General features: G+C 39.0%; 2 protein-coding genes across 3 annotated transcripts; both read left to right on the forward strand.

Annotated features, from left to right (window-relative positions):
* Positions 1–2,929: 2,929 nt before the first annotated feature.
* On the forward strand, positions 2,930–5,641 carry LOC116732351 (macrophage mannose receptor 1-like). 2 transcript variants are annotated; one of them, XM_032582454.1, is made up of 5 exons: positions 2,930–3,055; positions 3,498–3,580; positions 3,767–4,147; positions 4,430–4,783; positions 5,092–5,641. In XM_032582454.1, the coding sequence occupies exons 2-5, from the start codon at positions 3,547–3,549 to the stop codon at positions 5,433–5,435; spliced, it is 1,113 nt and encodes a 370-aa protein (XP_032438345.1). In that variant the 5' UTR covers positions 2,930–3,055; positions 3,498–3,546; the 3' UTR covers positions 5,436–5,641. The 2 variants fall into 2 exon arrangements, with proteins under 2 accessions (XP_032438345.1, XP_032438344.1); XM_032582453.1 differs by having other exon boundaries at positions 2,934–3,055; positions 3,495–3,580.
* Positions 5,642–9,911: 4,270 nt separating this feature from the next.
* Positions 9,912–14,853, forward strand: LOC116732345 (GTPase IMAP family member 7-like). The gene is made up of 2 exons (XM_032582443.1): positions 9,912–10,500; positions 13,253–14,853. The coding sequence occupies exon 2, from the start codon at positions 13,261–13,263 to the stop codon at positions 14,380–14,382; it is 1,122 nt and encodes a 373-aa protein (XP_032438334.1). The 5' UTR covers positions 9,912–10,500; positions 13,253–13,260; the 3' UTR covers positions 14,383–14,853.
* The last annotated feature ends 9,999 nt before the right edge of the window (positions 14,854–24,852 follow it).

A 24,852-nucleotide genomic window follows, 5' to 3' on the forward strand; every position in this document is an offset into this window, starting at 1 on the left:
GACACAACAGGAAGAGAAGCGTATTGCACTGTTCTCAGAAAATATGTCAAAAGAAGAAATTAGGCAGAAAGCTAAAAGCAGTGTGTGATATTTTAAATAAATATCATCCCACACACTGACCGCATGTCACTGGTTAGTTACGGTTGAAACCATAACATTGATTCAACATGCAAGTCACCGACCACTTTCAATTTCGTTTCAATGTCAGGCTTCAACATAGCTTCAATGTTTCTGCCTAATGTTGTTTCAATGTTGTTAAACTATTATTTTGCTATCTGGGTACGCAGAGTTGCTCAAATATAATAATTATAAAAAAGGGGACACATGACTTTTATGAAGGTTTTTCTCTGCATGCAGGACTTCCTCATGGAAGAAGAAGTTGTTAAAGGCGCAGAAGTGAAAGAGTACCTTTCCTGGCAACAGATGCAGTGAACAGCTCAGACAGTGAATTTGAACTGAATCAAGAATTTTGCTGGCTTTGTTAATAGTTTGTCTTTGTATTTTATTGTAATGAATCTGCACCGGAATGCATGGGAGTAACTTTACGAAGGACTGGTGTGGCCATGTCCCCACAGGGAGCGTCCCCACTAATATTTCCCACCAATATTTTCTTTTATGTGCCTGCACTCTGTTCAAATCATTAATTGACTCAATCAAGCAAAGAATCTGAAAAAGGAAGGCAATGTTTTCCTATTAATTGTCAACACTACAACAGCAAGATAACAAGGTCCAAGGGAATCACATTTCACAGTTCAGTAAAAAAATATAAAGAAAGTTTGAAGTAGGACAGTAATCCACACGTGGCACAGACAAGTAATAGAAAAGTTTGATATGATACAAGGAGCAGAAAAAAAGAAATAAAAATAATACTCACAAACTACCGTTTACTTTTATTTAAGAAAAGTAAAACAGAAAAAGCTACAAGTGCAAGAGGAATTTCAAATCTTCAATTAAGCTATTAACATATTTATATTTATAAAATGTGTATTTAACAAGCAGGAATCATTATTGGCAAGCAATCTGTGTTGTTCTCCTGTCGGTAACACTTTATTTGACAGGATGTGCAAAAGACTGAAATGACACCGTCATCAACATGACAACATGACACCTGTCCTACACATCAAGGAGTCTTTATGAATGTCTATGACTGCTGTCATGAAGTGTCATTCAGTAAATAATGACACGCTTAATGCAAAGTTGCTCTACAAGTTGCCTTGAAAGTCCATTAAAAGTGTCAACTTTGCATTAAAGTGTCATTATTTTCCGAATGACACTTCATGACAACAGTCATGGATGACTGAATGTAGTGTGAAGCACTTTGGATTCCTCTGACCTGATAAAGCGCTCCACAAGTTCAGGCCTTTCTTTCTTTAAACGTCTCAGTGGGTTTTAGTCTTGGTCACTGGCTTACGATAAATCAAAGGCTTGTAGTTTTGTGAAATTGGTGACAAATTGGCTGATCTTACCATCAGTTTGTAGGCGTGTTGTTTTTTATTATGAGGCGCCAGTGGACATAGGTAAGTGTCATCTGTTGCAGATAAATAGTTTTGTAGATGCAAAATCCCCCAATAGGCCAAGCAGCATGTCCCCGTTGAATGTGTCGAGCTGCTGTTAAGGCTCCATCAGAGGAGATTTGGACAAATGTACTTAACCTTTCCAGACCAAACGTAGTGCCGACGATCCAGCCAAATTTGCAGAACCGTAATTCCGCCACACTTTGCACTGTGTGTTAATCCGAGGGCGCTCTTTTAATAAATGGTCAATTGGGGGCGTGCCGTGGTGGCGTAGTGGTTACCCCGACCCATATTTGGAGGCCTTCAATCCTCAACGCGGCCGTCGCGGGTTCGACTCCCGGACCCGACGATATTTGCTGCATGTCTTCCCCCGTCTGCTTCCCTGTTTCCTGTCAGCCTACTGTCATATAAGGGACACTACAGCCCAGAAAAGATCCCCTGGAGGGGTTAAATAAATAAATGGTAAATTGGGAAAATAACTTGGTAGATATTGAAAGGTACAGTTGTTATGGATAAATAGGCAAATATATTGACTCACAGGATATTTAAAGAACTGCGCACAATTAAAATAGGCAAAAATATCCAGGCGGATATTTGAAATTTAGGTCTAAAAGGGTGAAGAGCAATTACTGAAAAGAGCCAACCAATATTAGATTGAGATTTCAGATAAATGTTTTGAAAGATAATTAAAGAATATGCTGAAGAACAATTTAAGTGGAATTTGCGTTTTGGCTCCTGAAAAATTCCCAAGTTCAGGTGATAGTTTGTGTAACCTGTGGATTTTGCCTGGACTTATTGAACTGGAGTTAGGAGACTTTTCTTTGATTGAGATTGTTGTTGCAAATAGATGAAATAATTTGCCAGAATCAGCTTCTGCTTTAATGCTGTGGTGCGTTTTAACAGGTAGAGCGCATATGAGTGGTTTAAAAAAGATCTTAATGTTCTAGATAAATAAGGAAAACATTACTCCGTGACCGATGAAGATTTTTTTCCATGATGTTTTAATATTCAAATACTAACATTAGTGTTGAATGGAAGCTATACATGAGATCCAGGATAAAAATACTACAGGAAGCAGCTTCATCTGCTGCAGAGTGAAACCTCTGAGATGCAAATGAGAACCGTTCCCTTCTAACCAGTCTGACGTACTTCTGAACAAATGGCCGTTGTTAAAGTTATTCATAACAAAACGAGGGGGAATTTTTGTCTGCATGTTGTGAGGACGCTGCTGTTTATTACCTGGATTACACTCACATAATCCACTGTATGTCAACCCTGTTGATACTAAATAAAACATTCAGTTTCAGCTGAATGTTTTAGTCAATGTAAAACTGTATCAATATAAAACACAGAGACTTTTCCTTAAAAATCTATCAATACAGACATATGTTATTAAACTGCAAATATGGCAACCTAAATATCTGCCTTATTTAAATATTTGAATATTCAAATTCCTCCCAAAAACAGTCCAGCCTTAGAAAAGTTACAGCAGAACAGAAGGTCCATTGAGACGCCAAGGCAGCAGAAGCAGAACCACAGATGTAAGTTTTTATCCTCAACTCAAACTTAGACATTTATTTTATTATTGGTGTGTATCCATGTGTTTATTTTTTTGAAACAGATGTTTGTGTTGCTCTTGATATTAATGTTATGTAATGTTATATCTCTTAACAAAAGTGTGATTTAATGAGGTGATGGTGAATTCAGACGCAGTTGTGTAAACTGTGAAGTAGGATTTATAGTTATTAAAATGTGTGTTTGTTTTACATGTCATGGTGGGAAGCAGCTGCTCTCTGTGTTTTCCTGAACAGCACATTTGTAAAAATCCTCAGTATTAATACAATATAATTATTGTAAATATTCAATGACATTTGTATGAAGAGTGCTGTCTATTTTAGTAGGATTTATCTTCACACAGCTACAAAAAGATTTGTCGTTGCTAGAATTTATGTTTTTATATTTTACACACATTTTCTCCAGCAGAGACAAATTTGTGGGAAAACGACATCAGACACAACAACTAACATCAAACATGCAGTGGACTCTGCTGCTGCTCATTTGGATGGGTGAGTGTCTCTGCATAAACTATGCTGCTGAACTTTTCTTAACATAATTTTCACCCAACAGACCACGAGATGGTAACAAATATATATTTTGAATAAAATTATCATAAAGTCAGTAGTGTAATAGCCATACTGTGCTTTAAATCTCTGCTGTGAATAAATCCACTGAGAATTTTCTTTCTGTTTTAGGTCAATATTGTGTGATTGTTTGTCAGCTGTATGAATTTCACTACATTAATGAGAATAAAACCTGGACTGAAGCTCAGCAGTACTGCAGAGAGAATCACACTGACCTGGCCACAGTGACTAACATGAAGGACATGAAGAGACTCATCAACATTTTACCTGGAGATTGGAGGGGAGCCTGGATTGGTCTGTATGGTCAAACAGATGGTACCAGAAAGTGGCACTGGTCTGTTCCTGGACTGGAGTTCAATGAAAGTGAGAAAAACTGGAACCAAGGAGAACCAAATGATGCAACTGGGTGGCAGAACTGTGGAATCATATGGAAGAGCCTGAAGTGGGGAGACCTGTCCTGTAATGAGCCTCGATATTTTCTCTGCTATGATGGTGAGAACATTTGAGTTTCCGGCTGCATTTTAATCCTGCATTTTGAAATTAAAATAATTATCAAAAGTAAGAGAAAGTTAGACAACTTAGACAACAAAATAATTAACTATATGTGATTCGGTTACTCCTTGCAACCTCTGAAGATTTTATTCTGCTATGAAATTATTTAGATAGACTGATCCTCACACTTTTTAAATTATAGACAGAAATTCATCAAATAAATTGTATTCTGGAGAGAAAATGTTTAGATAGACTGATGCTCACACTTTGATTCTCACACAGACAGAAATTCATCCAAGAAATATCACTTGATTCAAGAAATGAAAACTTGGACAGAAGCTCAGAGTTACTGCAGAGAGAAACACACAGACCTGATCAGTGGAACGAAGCAACTACAGGATGAAGAAGTGGAGAAAGAAACCAGCTCTGTGGGAAATAATACATACATTTTAATTGGTCTGTTCAGAGACACCTGGAGGTGGTCAGATGGAAGCAGCTTCTCTTTCAGAAACTGGAGAAAAGGGTTTGACATTCAGATAAACTACAGTGGTCGATGTGCCACGACTGTGTTTAATGATGGAGTCAGATGGAGGAATGAGAACTGTAATGAGAAAAAACCTTTCATCTGTTATGATGGTGAGATGTTCTAATAAATATTCCCACAATAAAATAATTAATACTGTCTTGCAAAAGAGCAGTTGAATTTATTCATCTACCTATTTGCATTTTTATATTTGTGTGTTGAAAAAATATTGAAGTAACTTGAAAATATGAATATGTTTACCTTAAATCATGAACGTTCAAGACACTTGAAATTTCACAATGTTCTCCCAAATCACAGATATATTTTAGTTTTTCATGCTATATTTCATTGTTCTTGTTTATAAATAACGTCCTAAGACATAAAGTATGAATTATTTTGTCTGTTTCTGAACTTCTGACAGATGAAGTGATCCTGATCAAAGAAAATAAAAACTGGGAGGACGCCTTGACCTACTGCAGAGATCATCATGATGACCTGGTCACCATCACCAACATGGATGATCAAATATGGATCCAGGAGAAAGTCAAGAACGCATCTACTCCTTTTGTCTGGATGGGACTGAGCTACGCCTGCACTCTGGATTTGTGGTTCTGGGTCAGTGATGAGATGGTCAGATATCAGAACTGGGCCAAAGGTGAACCGATGGACGACTGTGACATGTCTGGAGCCATGGAGACGAGAGGAAAACATCAGTGGTTCAAAAGAAATGATACTGAGAAGTTTAATTTCATCTGTTCTAAGTAAAGGCCAGCAGTAGTTGTTTTTAGCCAAGTGTCTTTAGATCTGAACTTCCAGGGCTTAAATCTTTTTTGTTTTTGATTGAAGACAAAATTTAATGTTAATTAAAACCTTTTATATGCATGTTGAGTATCTACATAATCAAAAGACACAAATGTATCAGCGTATGTCAATAAAGATGTAAAATAAACCATAAAAGACCAAAAAAGAAATGAACATCTTTGTGTTCTTTTCATTTTAATAAGACTCAGGCTGAGTAATTTGCTTTTGGTACATCAGTTCTTCTGCATTTATTCATATTCATCCCAACTTTTAAGTTGTTCCAGAAGCTTCACATAAATTTAAAATATCGATTCATTAAAAACATCTGAAATCAGATCTCTGAAAGATCGAAGAATATCTGAGAAGCAGGAACCTCTCTTAACCACATTTCTCTTATTAGCTTGAGAAAAGAGTCTGTTAGTCAAACTTCAAGTATGCAGAGAAAAATATCTGAAACAAAAATATCTGGTCTGTAATTTTCATGCCTGTATTTCATAATGAAAAGAAACTCTTTAACCAAGAAACGTTTGTGCATCTAAGGGTCCCAGAATGAACTGTACTCTGTTAAATACATGAGTTTATTTATTCAGTTTTCCTTTAGCCTAACCTATATTATGTACGTTTTTAACCTCAACTCACTCTTAGACATTTATTTTATTATAGGTGTGTATCCATGTGTTTATTGGTTGAGACAGATGTTTGTGTTGCTCTTCATGTTAATGTTATGTAATGTTATATCTCTTAACAAACGTGTGATTTAATGAGGTGATGGTGAATTCAGAGGCAGTTGTGTAAACTGTGAAGTAGGATTTGCAGATCTTAGTAATACTCTGGTGTTAAACGGAAGCAAACAATTATAATAAGCAAAAAAAAAAAAAAAAAACAGAGTGACTCATCATTTATGTAAAAGACACCGGATCTCTCTTTACAGTTCAGGGTGTGGCTCTGCTGCTGTCTCACTGAACAGTTTTGTTTTTCCTTTCACTTCTCTGCAAAACAAACATTTCCAGTAAAACAGATTTAATAAAACCAAATTGATTATATCAATCATACAACCTACGTTAACTCCGACATTTATAATGCGTATGAATAACACGGTGAAAATATGGTAAAATGATAAATAGCCTGTACATGAGAAGTTCTCAACTCTAGTACTTGAGTAAAAGTATTGCTACTCCTGGTCAAATCTTACTCAACTAGTAAACATTGCTCAGTCAGAAGTTTAATCAAGTTAATGTACTCTGATGAGTACTTTTGAAAAGTAATCAAAAGTAATCTAGTAATCAAAAATACGAATTATATTTTCTAATATTATTTATACAGAACCTTTAACTTCTTTAAACCACCTGATGATGTGTTGACATGTAGAACCACCACAAAACTTCAACACCACCTGCAAAGACATCAGCATAAAAAGGCAATAAAAAAATGACAGTTAATTTATTTCTTCTTCTTTTTGACATTTGAAGGCTCAGTATTATGCAAAAGTGATATTTTGAATAGAATAGAATAGTAATAATTCTGTAGCTAAAGGTGCTCCTGTGTCAACATGGACAGGGTCCTTCTTTCTGACACCACTGTCAATTTCCAGCTCCACTCCAGCAACATTACTGGCCTTGTGGATCAGACTCTTGATGTTCTCTCCCTTCTGCCTGCAGCCCCAGATCACCACAGCACTGGCAGCCACAGATTCATAGAACATTCTGAGCAAAGGACCTCAGCCGCCTCAGAAAGTAGAGGTGACGTTGGCCCTTCCTGTACATGGTGTCGGTGTTCTTAACCCAGTCCAGTTTATTGTCAGTGTGGAGTCTCAGATATTTATAGTTCTCCACAATGTCCACACTGACCCCCTGGATGGTAATAGTGGTCACCGGTATCCTGGTCCTCCTGATCCACCACCAGCTCCTTGGTCTTTGACACATTGAGCTGCAGATCGAATATTGAAATCTGATGCAAAGAAAAGCCGACGTCTCATTGTTTCACCGCTTTTTTTGTTTTGCGCTGTTTTTTTCAATTCTCTCTTTGCTGCTACGTCTGACCATGCCCACTGCCAATCAGTGAACAGGAGCTAAGCCTGCGTCACAGAGCTGGCCCTACTCCGAAGTAATCACCTAGAACACAGGTGTCAAACTCCAGTCCTCAAGGGCCGCAGTCCTGCAGTTTTTAGATGTGCCACAGGTACAAAACACTGGAATGAAATGGCTTAATGACCTCCTCCTTGTGTAGATCAGTTCTCCAGAGCCTTAATGACCTAATTATTCTATTCAGGTGTGGTGCAGCAGAGGCTAATCTAAAAGTTGCAGGACAGCGGCCCTTGAGGACTGGAGTTTGACACCCCTGACCTAGAAAAACAGAGCCAGCCTTCAAAAAAGGTCGGTGGAAATGCTCACAAAGCGAGCCGAGTGGTGTCAGGGTTCCTGTGTTTGTGAGTGATACATCTTTTCCAGCGAAGATCTTGGTGGAGAACCTGGGCAGCCTGCACAGGTGGAGCTGGTCAGCCTCGTTAGAGTGCTGGGAATAAAAGAGCAGCAGAGCCTCCATTCATTGCTGGATGATTAACATTTACCAGTAGTCTCTCTGGCCTCCTCTTGTATTCAGCTGTTACAAACTTTTGACTTGTCTCTTGTGCATTTACCAGAAGCTTTATAGTCCTTGTGTTTGCTACCTCTAGGTTTGTCTCACTGGATTTTCTAAGAAGGATCACTTTGGCTGTTTCTTCCTGTGGATCCTACCTGCAAGTTACCTGCCTGCTCCACCATTCCTCATTTCTCCACCCTGCTCCATCAGACCCTTGGCTCTCTGTGTCACCACCTTCCTCACACTTGTCTCAGGAATCACCATCAACCATTCTCCACACTGGACCCTGGCCATCTTTCTTCCACACCTCACTCAGAATCATTCTAAAGTAAGCTCTCTCATATTGCATCTCTGATCAACTTGTTCCAGGCGCCGCCGATCGCGTGACACTTGCCACCCTCCAGAAAGATCAGGACCATCTGTCAATTGTTGCTTATTTTTTTGGAAATAAAACAAATTCCTAACTTGGACTTTGTTTCTGCGTGTGGCTTAGAAAGTTAAACCTGAACATGTCAAGTGGAAAAGGGGTAATAGAAGCTTACAATCATGGAGCTGAGATGTGGCTGGTTTCTCCGCTTGAATTTCTCCAACCATTCCCATTGCTGAATTGTTTGAATAAAAGCGGGAGCTCAGCTCCACTCAAAGATGTAATTCCAAATACCAAGTGTGAGCTGACAAGCGCTTCCAGAAGGAGCTGGATGAAGTTCCTCATTGTCCCTAGAGATAAACATCTCTCTAGGGGGGGGATGCCCTTGGTAGCTTCAAAAGAAAGTTAATTTTCTTTCTTCATCCAGGTCAATCAGCAAACAGAAGGAGATGTTGTGACAAATGACATCAATTTTCTGTGCTGTTTTAGAATTGAAGTCTGCCTGTTGTTTCAGCTGTGGAAGCAGAGTGGGTGACGGAAGCCGTTCAGTTCACGTCAGCCTTCAAATTATAATTACCACCCATCTTGTTCAGCTTGACGCTTCTGTCTTTGTCGTCAAGGATGTTTGTTTATGTGATACACCATAAAGTGGGAGATTGTAATAATCATTTGTTTATATAGTCAAGAAAATTTAAGGGTATAAGCCACCACATAAATTATTAGTATTACGATGCATTATATATGTTTTTTTTTTTAGGGTGAAATTGACCAAAATACCACGTCAAATTAAAGAAAAAAAAAAGGAACCAAATTATAGACAGCGTTTCACCAGGAGACCTAGAGTGAGGAGCCCCGCCCCGCCCCTCCCCCCTTTCGCCTCAGACAGAGTTTGGGGAAAAAGACGGCGGTCGTTCTTCATTCGCTAAAGCTGCTCTTGTTTACAGGCTTCCCACTCGGAAGAAAGGAGAAGCAGAGACAAAACAAAACAAACATCAATTGTTACAACTGTTTCAATACAGCTGAGACGTGTAACATTTACAGAGCAGGCAAATTAAACTTCATAGCATTAAACTGTCGTAAAAACTGGTGTAGAGTGGTGAGATCTTTCCAGGTTTACGCAGAAAACAGATCATAAAGGCCTGAGAGACATAAGTGATCTTGCAATTTGATTACTGATTGATTATAAGAAATGTATTTTTGTATTTTGATTTATTGATTATGAAATGAGGATTCTTTTGTACTTTGATTTACTGATGATTATACAAAGAGTTGATGTGATGAAAAGCAGATTAAGAAATGAATAAATGGTAAATAGAATTAAACTCAAATGATTATTATAAGAAGTTATGTTTGAATTAAAACAGAAAGTTGATTATGTTTAATGATTTATGATGATCTACAGAATTGTAACTGGAGTAACAACATATTCTGTGAAGTGAAGTCACATGCTGTTCCCAGACTGTTATAATTAGAGCAGAAGTCAGGGCCAGAGCTGAGCAGAGAGGCAGGAAATTTCCAAAGAGGAGTTAAATGAAACCAGATGGTCAGTTTCAGGAAGGCCTTGACTGCTGCGAAAATATTTGGTGCTATCCACAGAGCCATCGAAAGTTCGAGAAGTCACGTAGGCCATAACCCCATGCACAACTATGGGCTGAGAGAGTATAAAGACCCATGAAAAGAGTCTTTATACTTTATACTCGCGCTTTTTTCTCAGTCGCGGACTGAGAACACAGTGTTCTCAGTCTGCGGTGCTGAAGTCGAGCCAACAAGAGGATACAGATCAGCAGAGGACTGCACCCTGGAGCCACAGGGAAGTTGAGACTCCGCACTGCTAGAAGTGACAAGACCCATCGACCCTCAACCCTGGTTCCCAATTTGACTGCCTACTCTGCCTCAACCCAAAGATCTCAAGGCTACTGCGACAGACTTGGGGAAAAGACAAAGGTCACAGTGTGATGAAGATCTGAGAGTTCAAAAGACAACAACCAGTTCTGCTTTGCTTCTATTCAGAAGAGGATTTTGCTTTACAAAGACTCTAACTAAAAACATTGAAGTTTTCTGTTGCCGAGATCATCCATCATCTAGGTATGAATTGAACTGCACCCCAAAGCTTCACTCAGTAAATTAGTGAAACAGTTTAGGGAAAGAAGTTAGGATTGAATGAAGGCGGTTTATAATGATTTTAATTTTTATTCTTAAATTGTAATCATTGATAATTAATCTGTCTGTCACATACCCCTGCTAAAAGCTTGCTTAATAGAGAGGTATTAAAATTCTAATAAGATGTGTGGACAGTGAAATTGAGTCATCCATTATTTTAAGGTTCTCCTAATTAGTGTAAAATCTATGAACATGATTCTACAAATGTGGTGGCATCAGAAATTCCTTTAATGTTGGTAAAATAATGACCTTGGGGCTTATGTTGAGCCACTAAAAATTATCTAGTCGGTAAAAAGTGCACGTTGTTGATAGAGAGAGAGAGAGAGCTACCATTAACAAGAGTGGTTATTGAAGTTAAACCTCAAAGGTTTAGAGCAGGGGTCACTAACACGGTCCCGCGGGCCCCCGGTTGCCCGAGGGGACCTCGTCAGTCGCTCGCAGAGCAAGTTCTAAAAATAGCCATTGTCATCAGAGAGCACTGGCAAAGAAATTATTCAATTTAATGTTTTTACATTGAATTAATAACATTTGTTTATATTTATATATTTTTTAAAAGTAAATTATAAAAGATGTTTAAAATAAACTGCTTTATGCATAAAACTCTTGTCTATGGTTATAGTTCAGAACTGCGCAGACGCCTGCAGCTGTTCGGCTGCAGCCACTCTGCCTACCTTAAGATTTTCCTTGAAGTAAAAAAAGAAAAGAATCATTTCTAAATTTTTTATTATCAAACCGTCTTTACAATTAACAAAATTGTGGAGAAAAAAAAAGATCTTATGTGTCAAAACATCTTGTACGTGACTCAGACGTAGAGAACGTCTGAGTCCGTGGGGGTCAAAGGGCACCCCAAAGCTTAAATCTTATTGGTCAGTTTGCTTTTGTTTATATGGCGGCTTGGCGCTTTTTCTGTAAGATAAAAATGAATGACAGGAGTTTGAACCTCCCGTAGTTCTAAAATCGGTCGTTTGGATCCCAGCGGAGCTTTTTACCGTGTGCGGTTCTGGCGGGTCGTCAGTTTCTGAGCTTCTTTGATGTTTTCCGAACTGGACATCTGCCGCTCTTCCTGAGCGTCGCGCTAAGACTGCGAGTTAAACAATTTAATCTAGTCGAAACGTTCCCCACAAGAGTAGAAATTAAGCAAACATTGTTGCTTCACCTTCTCCTCCTTTGGACGTCTGACACCACCTGAACCTGGGAATCAACATCCTCCTCTGTCCGTGGATCTCACGGGTAGACTTCGCTTCCATGTCTTTATTATTTAGCATCGTTTGTGTAAAAAAAAAAAAAAAAAAAAAACGAAAAAAAAAAAGGGTGCGCTGCTTCAGTGGTTTAGGTTTGTGCGACACGCGTTGGAGAGGTGGTTGTGCTCTTGTAGGTCAGGTGCAGTGATAGTTTTGTACCTTCCGATCTGTTGGACTTGTTTTTTCGACAACTGCTGGTGTCAGTCAGCGGGTGACCCGTCAGCTTTTAAGTTCGCGAAACCACAAAAAAAGCTAATAAACCGGCGACCCGCCAGAACTGCACACTGTAAAAAAGCTCAGGCGGGATCTTAGAACCACAGGAGGTTCAAACTCCACTCATCATTTTTAGCTCACAGAAAAAGCAAACTGACCAATAAGATTTAGGCTTTGCCGCGCCCTTTGACCCCCACAAACTCACACTGATGTGCGCTACATACAAGATGTTTTGGCACAAAAGAACTTTTTCTTCTTTCCACAGTTTTGTTAATAGTAAAGTGGGTTGGATAATAAAAAATGCAATAACTTTTCTTTTTTTTATTTAAAGGAAAATATAACAGTGCGTCCAGCTGTACAGCTGCTGCTGCAACAATCCAGACTCTCAGTCACTTGTGGTCAATTTAGAATCACACAGAAAATCTCCAAAAGGGAATCAAACTTAAAACTCTGAACTAAGAACTTCTGATCACATAATAGCAATTAACCACATCTGCCATGGTAAATTATTACTGATAACTACTGTCAGTAGTCCCTAACATTAACATGATCAGGCAGCATGTAATCATATATATATAGCCTATATATGTATATATACTCTTATTATAAAGGCTGAGCCAAGAAAATTTTTGTCTGTATCAAACAAGTAGCCCTTTGTGTTACTCTGGACCCGTGAAGTAGCTCCCAGTCTCAAAAAGGTTGGTGACCTTTCCGGACCCGTTAGATGGAGAGCTGGTCAGTAGTCAGTCCTTGGGAGTTGTAAGGTTTAGGGCGGGGCTGGCTATTGCGCAATAACATGGCGCATTACATGTGTCACAGCCAAACCTTAGTGATTAGAAAAAATGTAAAGCTACAAAAGAACCCTCTTGGAAACAAGCTTTTCTCAATTGCTGAGGCTCCAGATTTTCCGTACGAAGCAAATGGCGTCAAACAAGGCGCTGGACTTTAGCCCAAAAAAAGTCACTGAGCCAAGTGACTTATGTTTTGGAAATCAAAAGATAGTCCTCCTAGCTCCTGGTCCAATGTGGACTGCTTCTTCAACCTTTATTGTGCTGCTGAATTATAGTAACATGTTGTGTTTTATTGTCAGTGATGGTAATGACATTGTATCGATGGGAAGTGTAATTTATTTATTTTTTTTAAAAACACAATTTCTTTAATGCTGTTATTTCTGTCACTGATAATAATGAAAAAAAAAATTATGTGATGTTTTAATCTTCCAGCTCCAAACATGAGACGAATCGTGATCCTTGGAAAAACTGGATCTGGGAAAAGCAGTGTTGCAAACACTATATTTGGAGAAGACCAGTTCACCGTGAGCCATGATTCCATCTCTGCTACAAGTTCATGTGAAGCAAAAACTAAATCACTCAATGGAATAAAAACCACTCTGATTGACACACCTGGATTCTTTGATACAAACAAACCTGAAGAAAAACTAAGACCTGAAATAGTGAAATGTATCACAGAGTGTTCACCTGGGCCGCACGCTTTCCTCATTGTGCTAAAACTAGAAAGATTTACAGAGCTGGAAAACAAGATCATTGAACAAATAACCCAGAACTTCTCTGAAGAAGTGTTCAACTTTGCAACAGTTGTTTTTACTCATGGAGATGATCTCCAAGAAGGGCAAAAAATCAAAGATTATGTGAGCCCAAATGTATTTTTGAGTGCATTAGTGAAAAAATGTGGTGGTCGGTGCCATGTGATAGATAATAAATACTGGAAAAATCCCTCAGATGAGACATACAGGAGCAACGCCCACCAGGTGAAAGAGATACTGAAATCAGTTGAAGAGATTGTGAAGGCAAACAATGGAAACTGCTACACAAACGAGATGCTGCTAGTAGTAGAGGAAATGAAACGACAGGAAGAGAAGCGTCTTGCACAGTCCCCAGAAAAAATGTCAGAAGAAGAAATCAGGCAGAAAGCTAAAAGCAGCGTGTGTGATATTTTAAATAAAGCAGTGGGTATTACAACAGGTGCACTGCTGGGAGCACTTTTTGGTGTAGCTGTCACTGCTGTAGTAGCTAAAGCCATTATTGATTTAGCAAGTAAGCTAAAAGAAACACTCTCACTGCTAGGACTAGTAGTTCCAGTTGCAGCACCAGTGGCAACATCTGGTGCTGCAGCTGGAACTGCTGGCATCAAAGCAGGAGCAGTAGGATTGGTTGTAGGTGCAGCTGCCGGAGCAGCGGTTGGTGCATATAAAGGATATCAGGCTGCAGAGGAATCAGAAACACCATGGGGAGCAATGAAGAAGACGGCAGAAGCTGTTTGTTCTTCAGGAAAGGATGCCATACAACAAATTGAAAAGTTCAGCGCAGAGTATCAAAACCTATCTTTTCAATGAGAAAAAAAATGAAATTAATGTGTAGACTTTGGTCAAATGTAAAGATCCCATAAATTATCACAAAATTCTAAGAAAAAGTTTTCCTTTCCAGTTTTCTAAAGCTGCTTGAAAAGATTTCATGTCGTTTAGAAGTTAATTATCCAACAACTGAAATAATTAGAAATTGGAACAATGCTTGTAATTCTGCTCATTAAAAATAATCATCTTTCTAGTGGTAACCCAAGCTTTCTATTACTTGATCATAAAATATATCATGTGTGTTTTAATAGTTTAATAGATTATAACTCTGATAATATTTGACTTGAAAATTATCATTTGTACACTGAAATTATAAATCATTTACATATATACTTATTTTCCACACTGTAGTCCTTCATGTGTTCATACATTTACCAGAGATTTAATCACCATTAATGTTATGATAAAACTGTATTTCTGTTCAAATTAATAATAAAAGATCTGTTTTCTGTTCAGACTGTCTTGTCTTTAGTCCTACCTTAATAAAGGGAGAACTTTTTAAATGCATATTTCATTCAGACTGAGCTGTTATACACAGATATTCACCTTGAATTGTATTTATTTTGCTGATTAGTGAGAGGTTTTGTACGTTGATAGATAATACTAACCTTTTATGAGAAAATATTCGAGAGTCGAGTTGATAAAGTTTTTTTTTTTTTTCTTTTGTACCAAAAACACACAAAGACCCAACCTGGAAAAACAAAGTCATTGAAACAGTGTATAATATAATGTCCATATAATGTCCATAGGACTGGTCAAATCAGGCCAGTAAAAAGTTTGGGGTGGTACAGCAGAAAAAAAAAAAGTTATGTAATTAAAATTAATGGAAATACACACACCACAGTTGTTACTTTCAGCCTTTGTAAGCAAATGTAAGAAAAAAAATACTATTTTATCACTTGTTTCATATCTCTGATGTGATTCACACAACAGATTTACACAGTTAAACATGTTTTTGTTTCATCAGATGTCACTGAAACATCTTAACTGATGCTGAGTAGACAACATAAATACTCATATGCAATATAAGCATTTTTTATTTTCTCTGCCCTGGTAAGCTCGGTTTAACCAATCCTCCACACTGTCATCAGTTTTAAAGTCACAAATATACGTAAGAGACTGAAAAACAAATAAAATAAAAGAAACATACAATAACATTACCCCCTCTTGTGGCCATTTAGAAATTTACAGGTGAGAATCAAGTTCTTAATCATACTTTATGTAGACCTTGAAAGCTAAGAAGGTATTTCATGTTACCATTACCTTCTTATCTCTGCTATTTCTAATGAAACTACACAATTTTTCTTCTCACAAAGTAATTCCACACAAAAATGTCCTTAATGTTGACTGCAGTGATGGTGGATCTAAGCCTTTTAACTCTTTTATCGCATTTCTTTCTGCGCTCTCATCTGTAATGGGATTCTTTTCTTTTAATTTTCTCACATTAAACAAATGTTGATGTTTTGACATAGACCAGATGCAAATTAATCAACACAAGTCTTACAACTGGTCAAACATTTCAAGAGCCCAACAAACCTACGCCGGGGTCAGAAATGATTGTAAGCTCCAGTGTTGTACGCACTAGGTGACAGTAAACAGCAGTACTCACACAGGCAATATTTTTAATTTTTAGGAATTTATTTTCATGATTTCATGAGGGTGTAACTTTGTGTTGCAAGTTGGTGGGGATGAAGAGGAGCAGAGGGGAGGGGGTGTTAGGTGCTGGTAAAACCTTTTGTCCTGCTGAATTACACATAGCAGATCAGATATGATGTGTCTTTAATATATCAAATAATAAAAACGCAAAACCTTTTTTGGGTTTGGTTGTAGCAGCTGGTGAATAGATTGACCATCAATGTTACTGGATTCTGTCAAATGTGGCTTAAAGCTGAGATGCTGATGTTTGGATATGTAAAATATATATTCTCTCTGCTAATAAATCTATAGTTTGGTTTCTGTCGGTTCTAGAAACAAGAGAAAACAAAGCAAATTTCTCTTTATAATGGCCCATAATTTAATTTTACTTAAGGGGAACTCCTTCTGACCTCTATGAGTTTGAATTAGCCAATAGAAGCAGAGACAAGGGGGTTCGGCCTTTAGTGTTTCTGCTATAAGTAATGCCGGAAAAATCAAGCACTCTACTTGTAACAGTTGTTCAAGAACTTTAAAATGAATGGAACTAAACGAGTTCATCCTGCTGCTGAGAAAAATGGACCTACCTCCTCTGCATCAGCTGATACGGATTCGAAGTTACCTAGCCCGGAGACATTCGCTAAGATGATGAAGTCAACACCGTTAACGAGCAAATACTTGCTTGCTGAACAAGAAGAAGAACCTGCTATCGTATATGAGATCCCAATAGCAGTGAAACCGGATTTGGGCCCAGTGCTGGATAAACCTGCAAGCCCACCTTCATTGCCTGATGCATCTGCCTCAAAAACTGTGGATAAAAGAGAAATAGCGACAGGCGGAACATCTCTTCTATGCGAGACCCCAATATCCATCTATGACAACTCCAGGCTTAGAGCGGATGCCCCAAAGAAATCGAAATTTTATTTGTGCCGCGTGCAGAGCTCAGTACTTGGATCCCTCAAGGCAGACTGGTCTTTAAAACCTCATGGTCTATGGGGGTCATGGGGTTATGTTTTCCGTTATGAGACCGGAGAGCTTTACCTGTACCAGATGGACAAGGATGAGGAGCTTTCACCAATATCAAATATATGCAGCCTCACCTATAATGACTGGGCAGTGCTAAGGCTCGCAATTCCTCGTGCCAATGAAGATATGGAATTGGCCTTAGAGCGAAATACAAGAGAAGATGAGCCTGACCCTCGATCTGCAAAGAAAACCAGAAGACGGTGTTTCCCGACTGATACTGAAATCGGAAAGGGAGAAATTCTCTTCAGCGCAGTGTGGGAATCGAAAACTACTGAATCTGGGCGCTGGTCCTTAAGGGCAAGCAGACGGAGGGGCGAGAGCAGGAATTCCCCAGACCTGTTTGTGTTGGAGGCTTTCAATGTGGACTGTGGTATATTCAGAACCATGCTGGCTCTCCCAGAGGTGGGGACTCGAGTCACATGACTTGGACTCGAGTCGGACTCGAGTCGTTAAAATCACGACTTGAGACTTGACTTGAAAAAATGCTCAAAGACTCGGACTTGACTTTGACTTTCATGCCATTGACTTGGGACTTGACTCGACTTGAAGCTGTTTACTTGAAAAGACTTGATATTTTTTACTCAAAGTCTTAAAATTTAAAACACATTATTTATAAAGTGGCGTCATTAATTAATTTCACTCATTCCGTATCAATATGCGCAGACCGTCACTATGTTTTTCCTCTCTCCTTATGTATGTATGTGTACGTAGCTGCAGCACAACCAATCAAATTAACAGGATTTGGACGTTTAAAAAAACGCGGCAAAGCTACAGAGCTCAGGGAACGAAATACGAAATAACCGCTCGAATATGCTTCCGCGAGTAATTTCTTTTGGCTACGTAGGTTATGAACTTTCGACTAAAAAACGAACTGCAACTTGTAAAACATGCAAGAGAATATCGGATGGAGATGCCACGACGTCCAACTTTGTCCGGCATTTGAAGCTTCACAAAGATCGGTAGGTGGCACTTTTCTTTTGCTGTAAGATAGTTGACTTTAGCTAACTTCGTGTTAGCATGTGTACTCCGGGTTAAATTGGTGATTATTTACCATAAATCCGGTCCTTCAAATGCCTCCACAAATAATGTGCACCGTGTTAGCTCAGGAAGCCGGTGGATAGTGAGCGGGGCTCCTGAACAGAAAGCAGATTCTGGACCTGAACACGGAACAGAGTCTCTCTGTCCCATCATGATGATGAGCCGGGTCTAGTATCATCTAAGGATGGTTGGTGTATTTGAAGACATCTACGTTGGGAAATTATATTGACAATATATTGTTTACTGCAGTCAGTGCATTAAGTCAACTGTTTTTGACTTAATGCACTGACCAGCGTGACTGTCACATGTCGCACAGAACCCATTTCCAAGTAGTATAGCTTTGCTGGGAAAAAAAAAAAAGACCAAATACAGTGACTGTCCCAAATAAATTTTGTGTTTAGAATATCTGTCCCATATTTACGGAGGACTGAAACTAACATACTTAGAAATAAAAGCAGAAAAATAAATGCACCAGACCTTCCTGAGTTTACTTGTGATAACTTCATTTATACTTATTTCATTTTTTGAAAACTATGATTGTTGTAGTGTTGATGTTTATTTATGAATAGAAGGAGTAAACTGAAGTCAAATGTAATTCATGAATGGCTGTAATTTATTTTCTGACATCTGTTTACTTCTGACAGATTTGAAGAATACCAGATGAATAAGAGGATCACAAATGAACCTCAAATACGTATTTTAAAAAGAACAAATGGTCTAATATTTGAATTTTATGTATAATTGCAAATTATATAAAAAAAAATAAAATAAAAACGACTCGAAATGACTTGAAATTAAAGGTTCCTGACTTGAGACTTGACTCGACTTTTGCCTGTCTTACTTGAGACTTGACTCGGACTTGAGGACAGAGACTTGAGACTTACTTGAGACTTGCAACACAGTGACTTGGTCACACCTCTGGGCTCTCCCATTTGAGGCCTGGTCTGAGAAAATGACGGAATTCGGGGATCGGATTTCAGAACTGTTCCGAAAATCTCGCTGCTGGCTCGATATTTTATCAGTGAAGAAAACTCTGACATTTCCTGTCCAGCCATCCTCTTCTGGGCCGACCCTCTTCTGAGGACCCGCCCCTCTACCCTATATAATGAGAGCGCTGCGGGGACTTCTGACACCAAACCTTTAGAATGGAAGAAGTAAGGAGCTATGGACTATGGGGATCAAACTGGGGCGAGCCCAGTTATTCTACAGAGACCCTCTTCACTCCTCCGTCTCCTGGAAGCTACAACATGGGTCCATATTATCCGCCTTCTCCTGTTTTATACTCTTCCTCATCAGCATCATCTCCGGCACTCTCTCCTACAAATTTTCTGATACCGAGTACTCTAGCTGAAGAGGGTATCCCTCCGACGACAGCAGCAGCAGCAGAGGACTCTGGGGAACCTGCTACCAGCTACTCCCAACCTCCAGCACCAGCAGCAGAGGATTCTGGAGAGCCTACAAGCGGCTACTCTGAACCTCCACCTTCTCCAATTCAACAAGAAGATGAAATTGATGGATGGATACCGAGCACACTGATTGGTGGTGTAAAAACAGCCTTACTGCATCTATTCAGTTTAATTTGTGCCAACTATGTCAAGGAAACCTGCTACGGTTGCAAAACAGATCACCCAAGCCAGTGACAGCATCAGTGCCTGTAAATACCGGAGGAGGAATATTACCAACTCCACTTTCATCGCATCACACAGCAACTCCTGACTCCACGATTCACACCGGCTGTCCAGAAACTGCTGAAGCAACGCCACATACAGGTTGAGGATACAAAAGTGAAAATGATCGCAGAGACAGTTTTACACGAACTGAAATCGGCATTCGGAATCCAGACTGCAATTAACGATATGTATCAGAGCATGTCCACTGATGAAAAACTCGACCAGCTTCGTTCTGTTTCAGAGTGTTCAGAATGAAAAGTAATCTTTTCTTCTGCTCTGACTTGTATTTTTCTAGTTCTATAAATTTAGTTTAAGTATTATCCTTTTTTCCATCTTATCTAGCATGTTTAAGTATTTAATTCGTACATCTATTATCCTTTTTTTCATTTTATCTAGCATGTTTAAGTTTTTTTTATTCATTATCCTTTACTTGTGTTTTATGACTGATTGACTAGCATTAAATATATCTTTATACACGTATTATCGGTAAAACATTTAATTGTAATTTCTAGTAAATAATTGTACTGTTTGTGATTTCTTACTATTAAAGGAAGAATAAATCCTTTGTACCATGATCTGGTTTTGTCATTATTTAACATCCGCTCATCAAAGCAGGTGACACAAGGATGGCTGAGAAAAGGTTAATGAAGACGGTATATTACACTCCGTCACATCCCGGTAGTTTAGGAGGAATAGATAGACTGAAAAGAGGTCTGGAGGATGAAATGGGAAAGAAGGTTAAGGTGGAAAAAGTACAAGGTTTTTTATCGGAACAAGACACTTATACTTTGCATAAACCTGCACGCATAAATTTCCCAAGAAACAGTTTTTGTCACGAGGCCTTTAAAACAGTTTCAAGCAGACCTTTGTGACATGCAAGCTTTGGCTGAGGAAAATGATGGTTATAATTACTTATTAACAGTCATCGACATATTTTCTAAAAGAGCATACGTGTGAGTTTTAAAGAGGAAGAACGCTCACGAAGTAGTAAAAGCCTTTGAATCCATTTTCAAAGACAGTCAGACTCCTAAAAAATTGCAAACGGATGCGGGTAAAGAATTTTTTAACAAAAAATTTAAAGCTTTAATGAAAAAGCACGGTATTGAGCATTTTGCCACAGCAAGCGAAACAAAAGCCTCAGTGATTGAGAGGTTTAACCGCACGTTAAAAACAAGAATGTGGATTTCACCGCTAATAATACCCGTCGTTACGTCGATGTTGTGCAAGACTTGGTGAAAAGCTACAACCACAGCTACCATGCAAGTATTAAAACTACCCCTATGGAAGTGAATTCAAAAAATGCCTTTCAAATCTTTCAGAACCTGTATGGTACATCCTCAAGCACACGTTGCAAGAATGCCAAACCTAAGCTTAAACCCGGGGATCTGGTTCAATTATCTAAATTACGCGGCGTTTTTGATAAAAAATATGAGCAGAGTTTTACGGATGAAGTATTTGCAGTGACTGATACCATACTTCGATCTCCTCCTGTGTATAAACTCAAAGATCTTGATAATGAACCTATTCAAGGTTCTTTTTACGAGGAGGAGCTTCAGAAAGTGAAACTGTGTAAAGATAAAATGTACCAAGTGGAAAAGATATTAAGCCGGCGCACCGTAAGGGGGGTTAAACAGGTTTTTGTGCAGTGGAAAAATTGGCCTCAGAAATTTAACAGTTGGATCAGACTGGCTGACCTTCAAGATGTATAAAAGACACCTGCAGTAAATCTTACACCTGACACAACACCATGGAGCGTTCGGTAGAGGATGAAGGGTTCTATGTTACTTTACCCTCAAACGCGGGTTTAAATGTTTTTAAGGATAATACCATTTCAAGTTTTCGTGTGAATTTAGCACAGCATATTAATTTAGAAGGTTCCTGGCAAGTTGCCCTGACAGAGATTTCTTATCCTCACACCTGGTATAATGTCCCGGAAGAATCAGCTTACTTTGAATGGAGGGATAGAAAAGTGAAAAAGGTGTTTCGGCAAAGTATTTCTCCCGGATACTACAAAAACACGACACACCTGGCTGGAGAAATCGAACCTATCCTTAGAGAAATAAAATCCGACATTTACTTTGAACCGATTTACACGTTTGTAAATAAATCATTCTTTCAAGCAGGAGGACAATATCAAATACGTTTTCATGCTCCGATTGCTTACATGCTCGGCATGGAACCTGGAAAATGGTTAACTTTTGATAGAAAAGCTTCTCAACCAATGGACATGCAAGCAGGATTTTACATGATTTATTGTTACAGCGAAGTAGTCGAACAACAAATAGTGGGGGATAGTTATGCTCCTTTGCTGCGTACAGTTAAAGTGGACGGTAAATTCGGTGATATAATCACTCAAACCTTAATCCCCCCGATTATCTTATCTATTCAAATAGAACTGAAATCAGACCAGAACATTCCGATAGATTTTACCTATGGAAAGGCAATCGTGAAATTGCATTTTCGACCTGTGAGGTCACGAGGAAGCCTGAGATAATAACTGTATGAACTCCGATGAGAAACATTCATATAAAATACGGCTGATGTTATCATCATCATTCATACGGGCTCACCCTCGCAGCGTGAAAGAGAGTATTTACCTTAACAGAAGAACTGTATAAATCTGGGGTAACATGAGTCAGATAAATCTGAGAGATGATCCTCACCGGTTTGTACATTATTACCATAACCAGGTAGGGGGCACGTTACCTGGTTTCTATGGGGCGCCGGTGATGTATGAGGTATAGGTATAGGGGTATAGAGGTATAGGAGCGGTATTCTCAAGATTATTCAGATTCGTTTCGCCTCTAGTTAAATTAGGTTTCACCCTGGCTAAACCTCACTTAAAAAGAGCAGCCACCAATATTGCCACGGATGTTCTAAGCAAAGCAATGAATAAAATATCTGGCTCTAAAGAGGGTCAAGAAGGGTCAGGAATTATGGTTCTGTCAAGAAGAGCAAGGACGCGCCCACCGGGAGAGCGTGTGCGAAACTTACAAATACGTAGAGCACTGAAGCGAAAGAAATCAAACGGGAGAAGGAAGGCTAAAGCGAGGAACTCTGTTCCTAGCAAAGATATATTTCAATAAAACATGGCTCTTTTGCATCACAAATCACCGGAATGCACTTTAGCTGAGTTAGACTTATTTTCAGCTCCTATGACCCAGCTATCTATAGAGGACAAGGTCTACACTGAAATTTTACCGCTGTCAGCTCTTACGGACAACGGTCCTATTGAATTTATGATCCCGGGAGGCGAGTAATATCTGGACTTAAACGACACCCTGCTTCATCTACGCATCAAGATCACCAACGCCGATGGTAGCGACCTGGCTAATGACGCGGCTGTGGGATTAATTAATTATTCTCTTAACACAATATTTTCCCGACATCACGTTGGGAGACCGACTGATATCTCAGTCGAGCTCCACCCACCCTTACAGAGCAGGGATTGCAACTTTACTTAATTTCTCTCAAGATACGCTGAGAAGCCAATTTAGCGCAGGTCTTTTTTACAAAGATACAGCGGGAGCCATAGACTCTATAGTTGTAAATAATGGTCCAAACCAGGGTTTAAATAAAAGGGCCTCCTTCACCGCTGAATCCAGAGAAGTGCACCTGTTGGGGGCACTCCATGCTGATATATTTTTCTGTGAGAGGGTGCTGCTTAATTCTGTGGATTTAAGGATTAAATTAACAAGAGCCAGTGATGCATTTTGTCTGATGGGAGCCCGTGACTCAACTTTTCGATTGAAAATTTTGGGCGCTTCTCTTTTTGTGAAAAAAGTATCGGTTTCTCCCGCGGTCCGTTTAGGACACGCTTCTGCTTTAATGCGGGGAAATGCGTTGTACCCACTTTCCAGAGTTAATGTTAAAACATATTCTATCCCTGAAAACTCAAGAATATGTACTCAGGAGAACCTCTTTTTGGGAGCTATACCAAAGTATATAGTTCTGGGAATGGTTCATCATGAGGCCTTCACAGGAAGAAGGGACCTGTCACCTTTTCATTTTAAACACATGGACGTTGAGTACTTGTCTCTGTGTCAGGAGGGCAGACAGATCCCGGGCATAGCTTTCCAGCCCCAATTCAACCAAGGAATATCGGTCAGAGAATTTTACAACATATTCTCTGCATCAGGCCGTCATCTTAAAGACCTTCCACTGAGCATAGACCGAACTGATTTTAACCAGGGATACTCACTGTTTGTCTTTAATCTCAATCCGGGTGAGGACGCTGATGCTTTATCACCTGTTTCTAACGGTAACTTGAGGTTAGAGATCCGGTTCAGAGTCCCATTACCGCACATGACTACACTGATTGTGTATACCTGTTACGATTCCATTCTGGAGATCAATTCGAAAAGACAGGTTTTGGTGGATTATTATTAATCATGAATAATCATCAACTTGAGAGTCTGCTACACCAGCTGTTGGGGAAAGTATTTTGTGGAGTCTGGGCATGCGATGAACTGTCTTTGCTCTCACACGAGTACGCAGGACCCGCATATTTTATTGTGAACACGCATCCTGCTCACATGCCCGGAGAACACTGGCTAGCTCTTACTTTGGAAGGGAACGTGATTGCCATGTTTTTCGACTCCTACGGCTTTCGGCCAGACTTTGACTTCTATCCAACAAGCATCGTAAAATTTTTGAAAGACTGGTCTTCAAAAATAATATATCATAATAATCAACTTCAAGATACTCTGTCTATTTTCTGCGGTCATCATTGTGTTTATTACTTATGTAATAGAGCATGTGGTTTATCAATGCAACAAGTGCTTGATTCATACCCTGGGGATGTGAAAAAAAACAATGTCATGGTTTCAGATTTTGTGAAAAATATCAGCGCTGTGTAAAAAACCAAAAGTTTTGTTCTTTTCACCACGGAACATGTTCTATGCAAATGTTTAAAGATTGTCACAAATTGTTAACGTGATTTTGTAATATTATTGTTGTATTAAATCAAGAGACTGTACACCTGAAAAATTCTTCAATAAAATATTTTATTGAAAAAAAGAATTGTTGTCAGAGAGTTTATGGAGTAAAAGCAATCCAACGTGATGGTTTTGTTCTTTTACGCGTA

The sequence above is a fragment of the Xiphophorus hellerii genome, chromosome 14 (assembly GCF_003331165.1).
Source record: "Xiphophorus hellerii strain 12219 chromosome 14, Xiphophorus_hellerii-4.1, whole genome shotgun sequence".
NCBI lineage: Eukaryota > Metazoa > Chordata > Actinopteri > Cyprinodontiformes > Poeciliidae > Xiphophorus > Xiphophorus hellerii.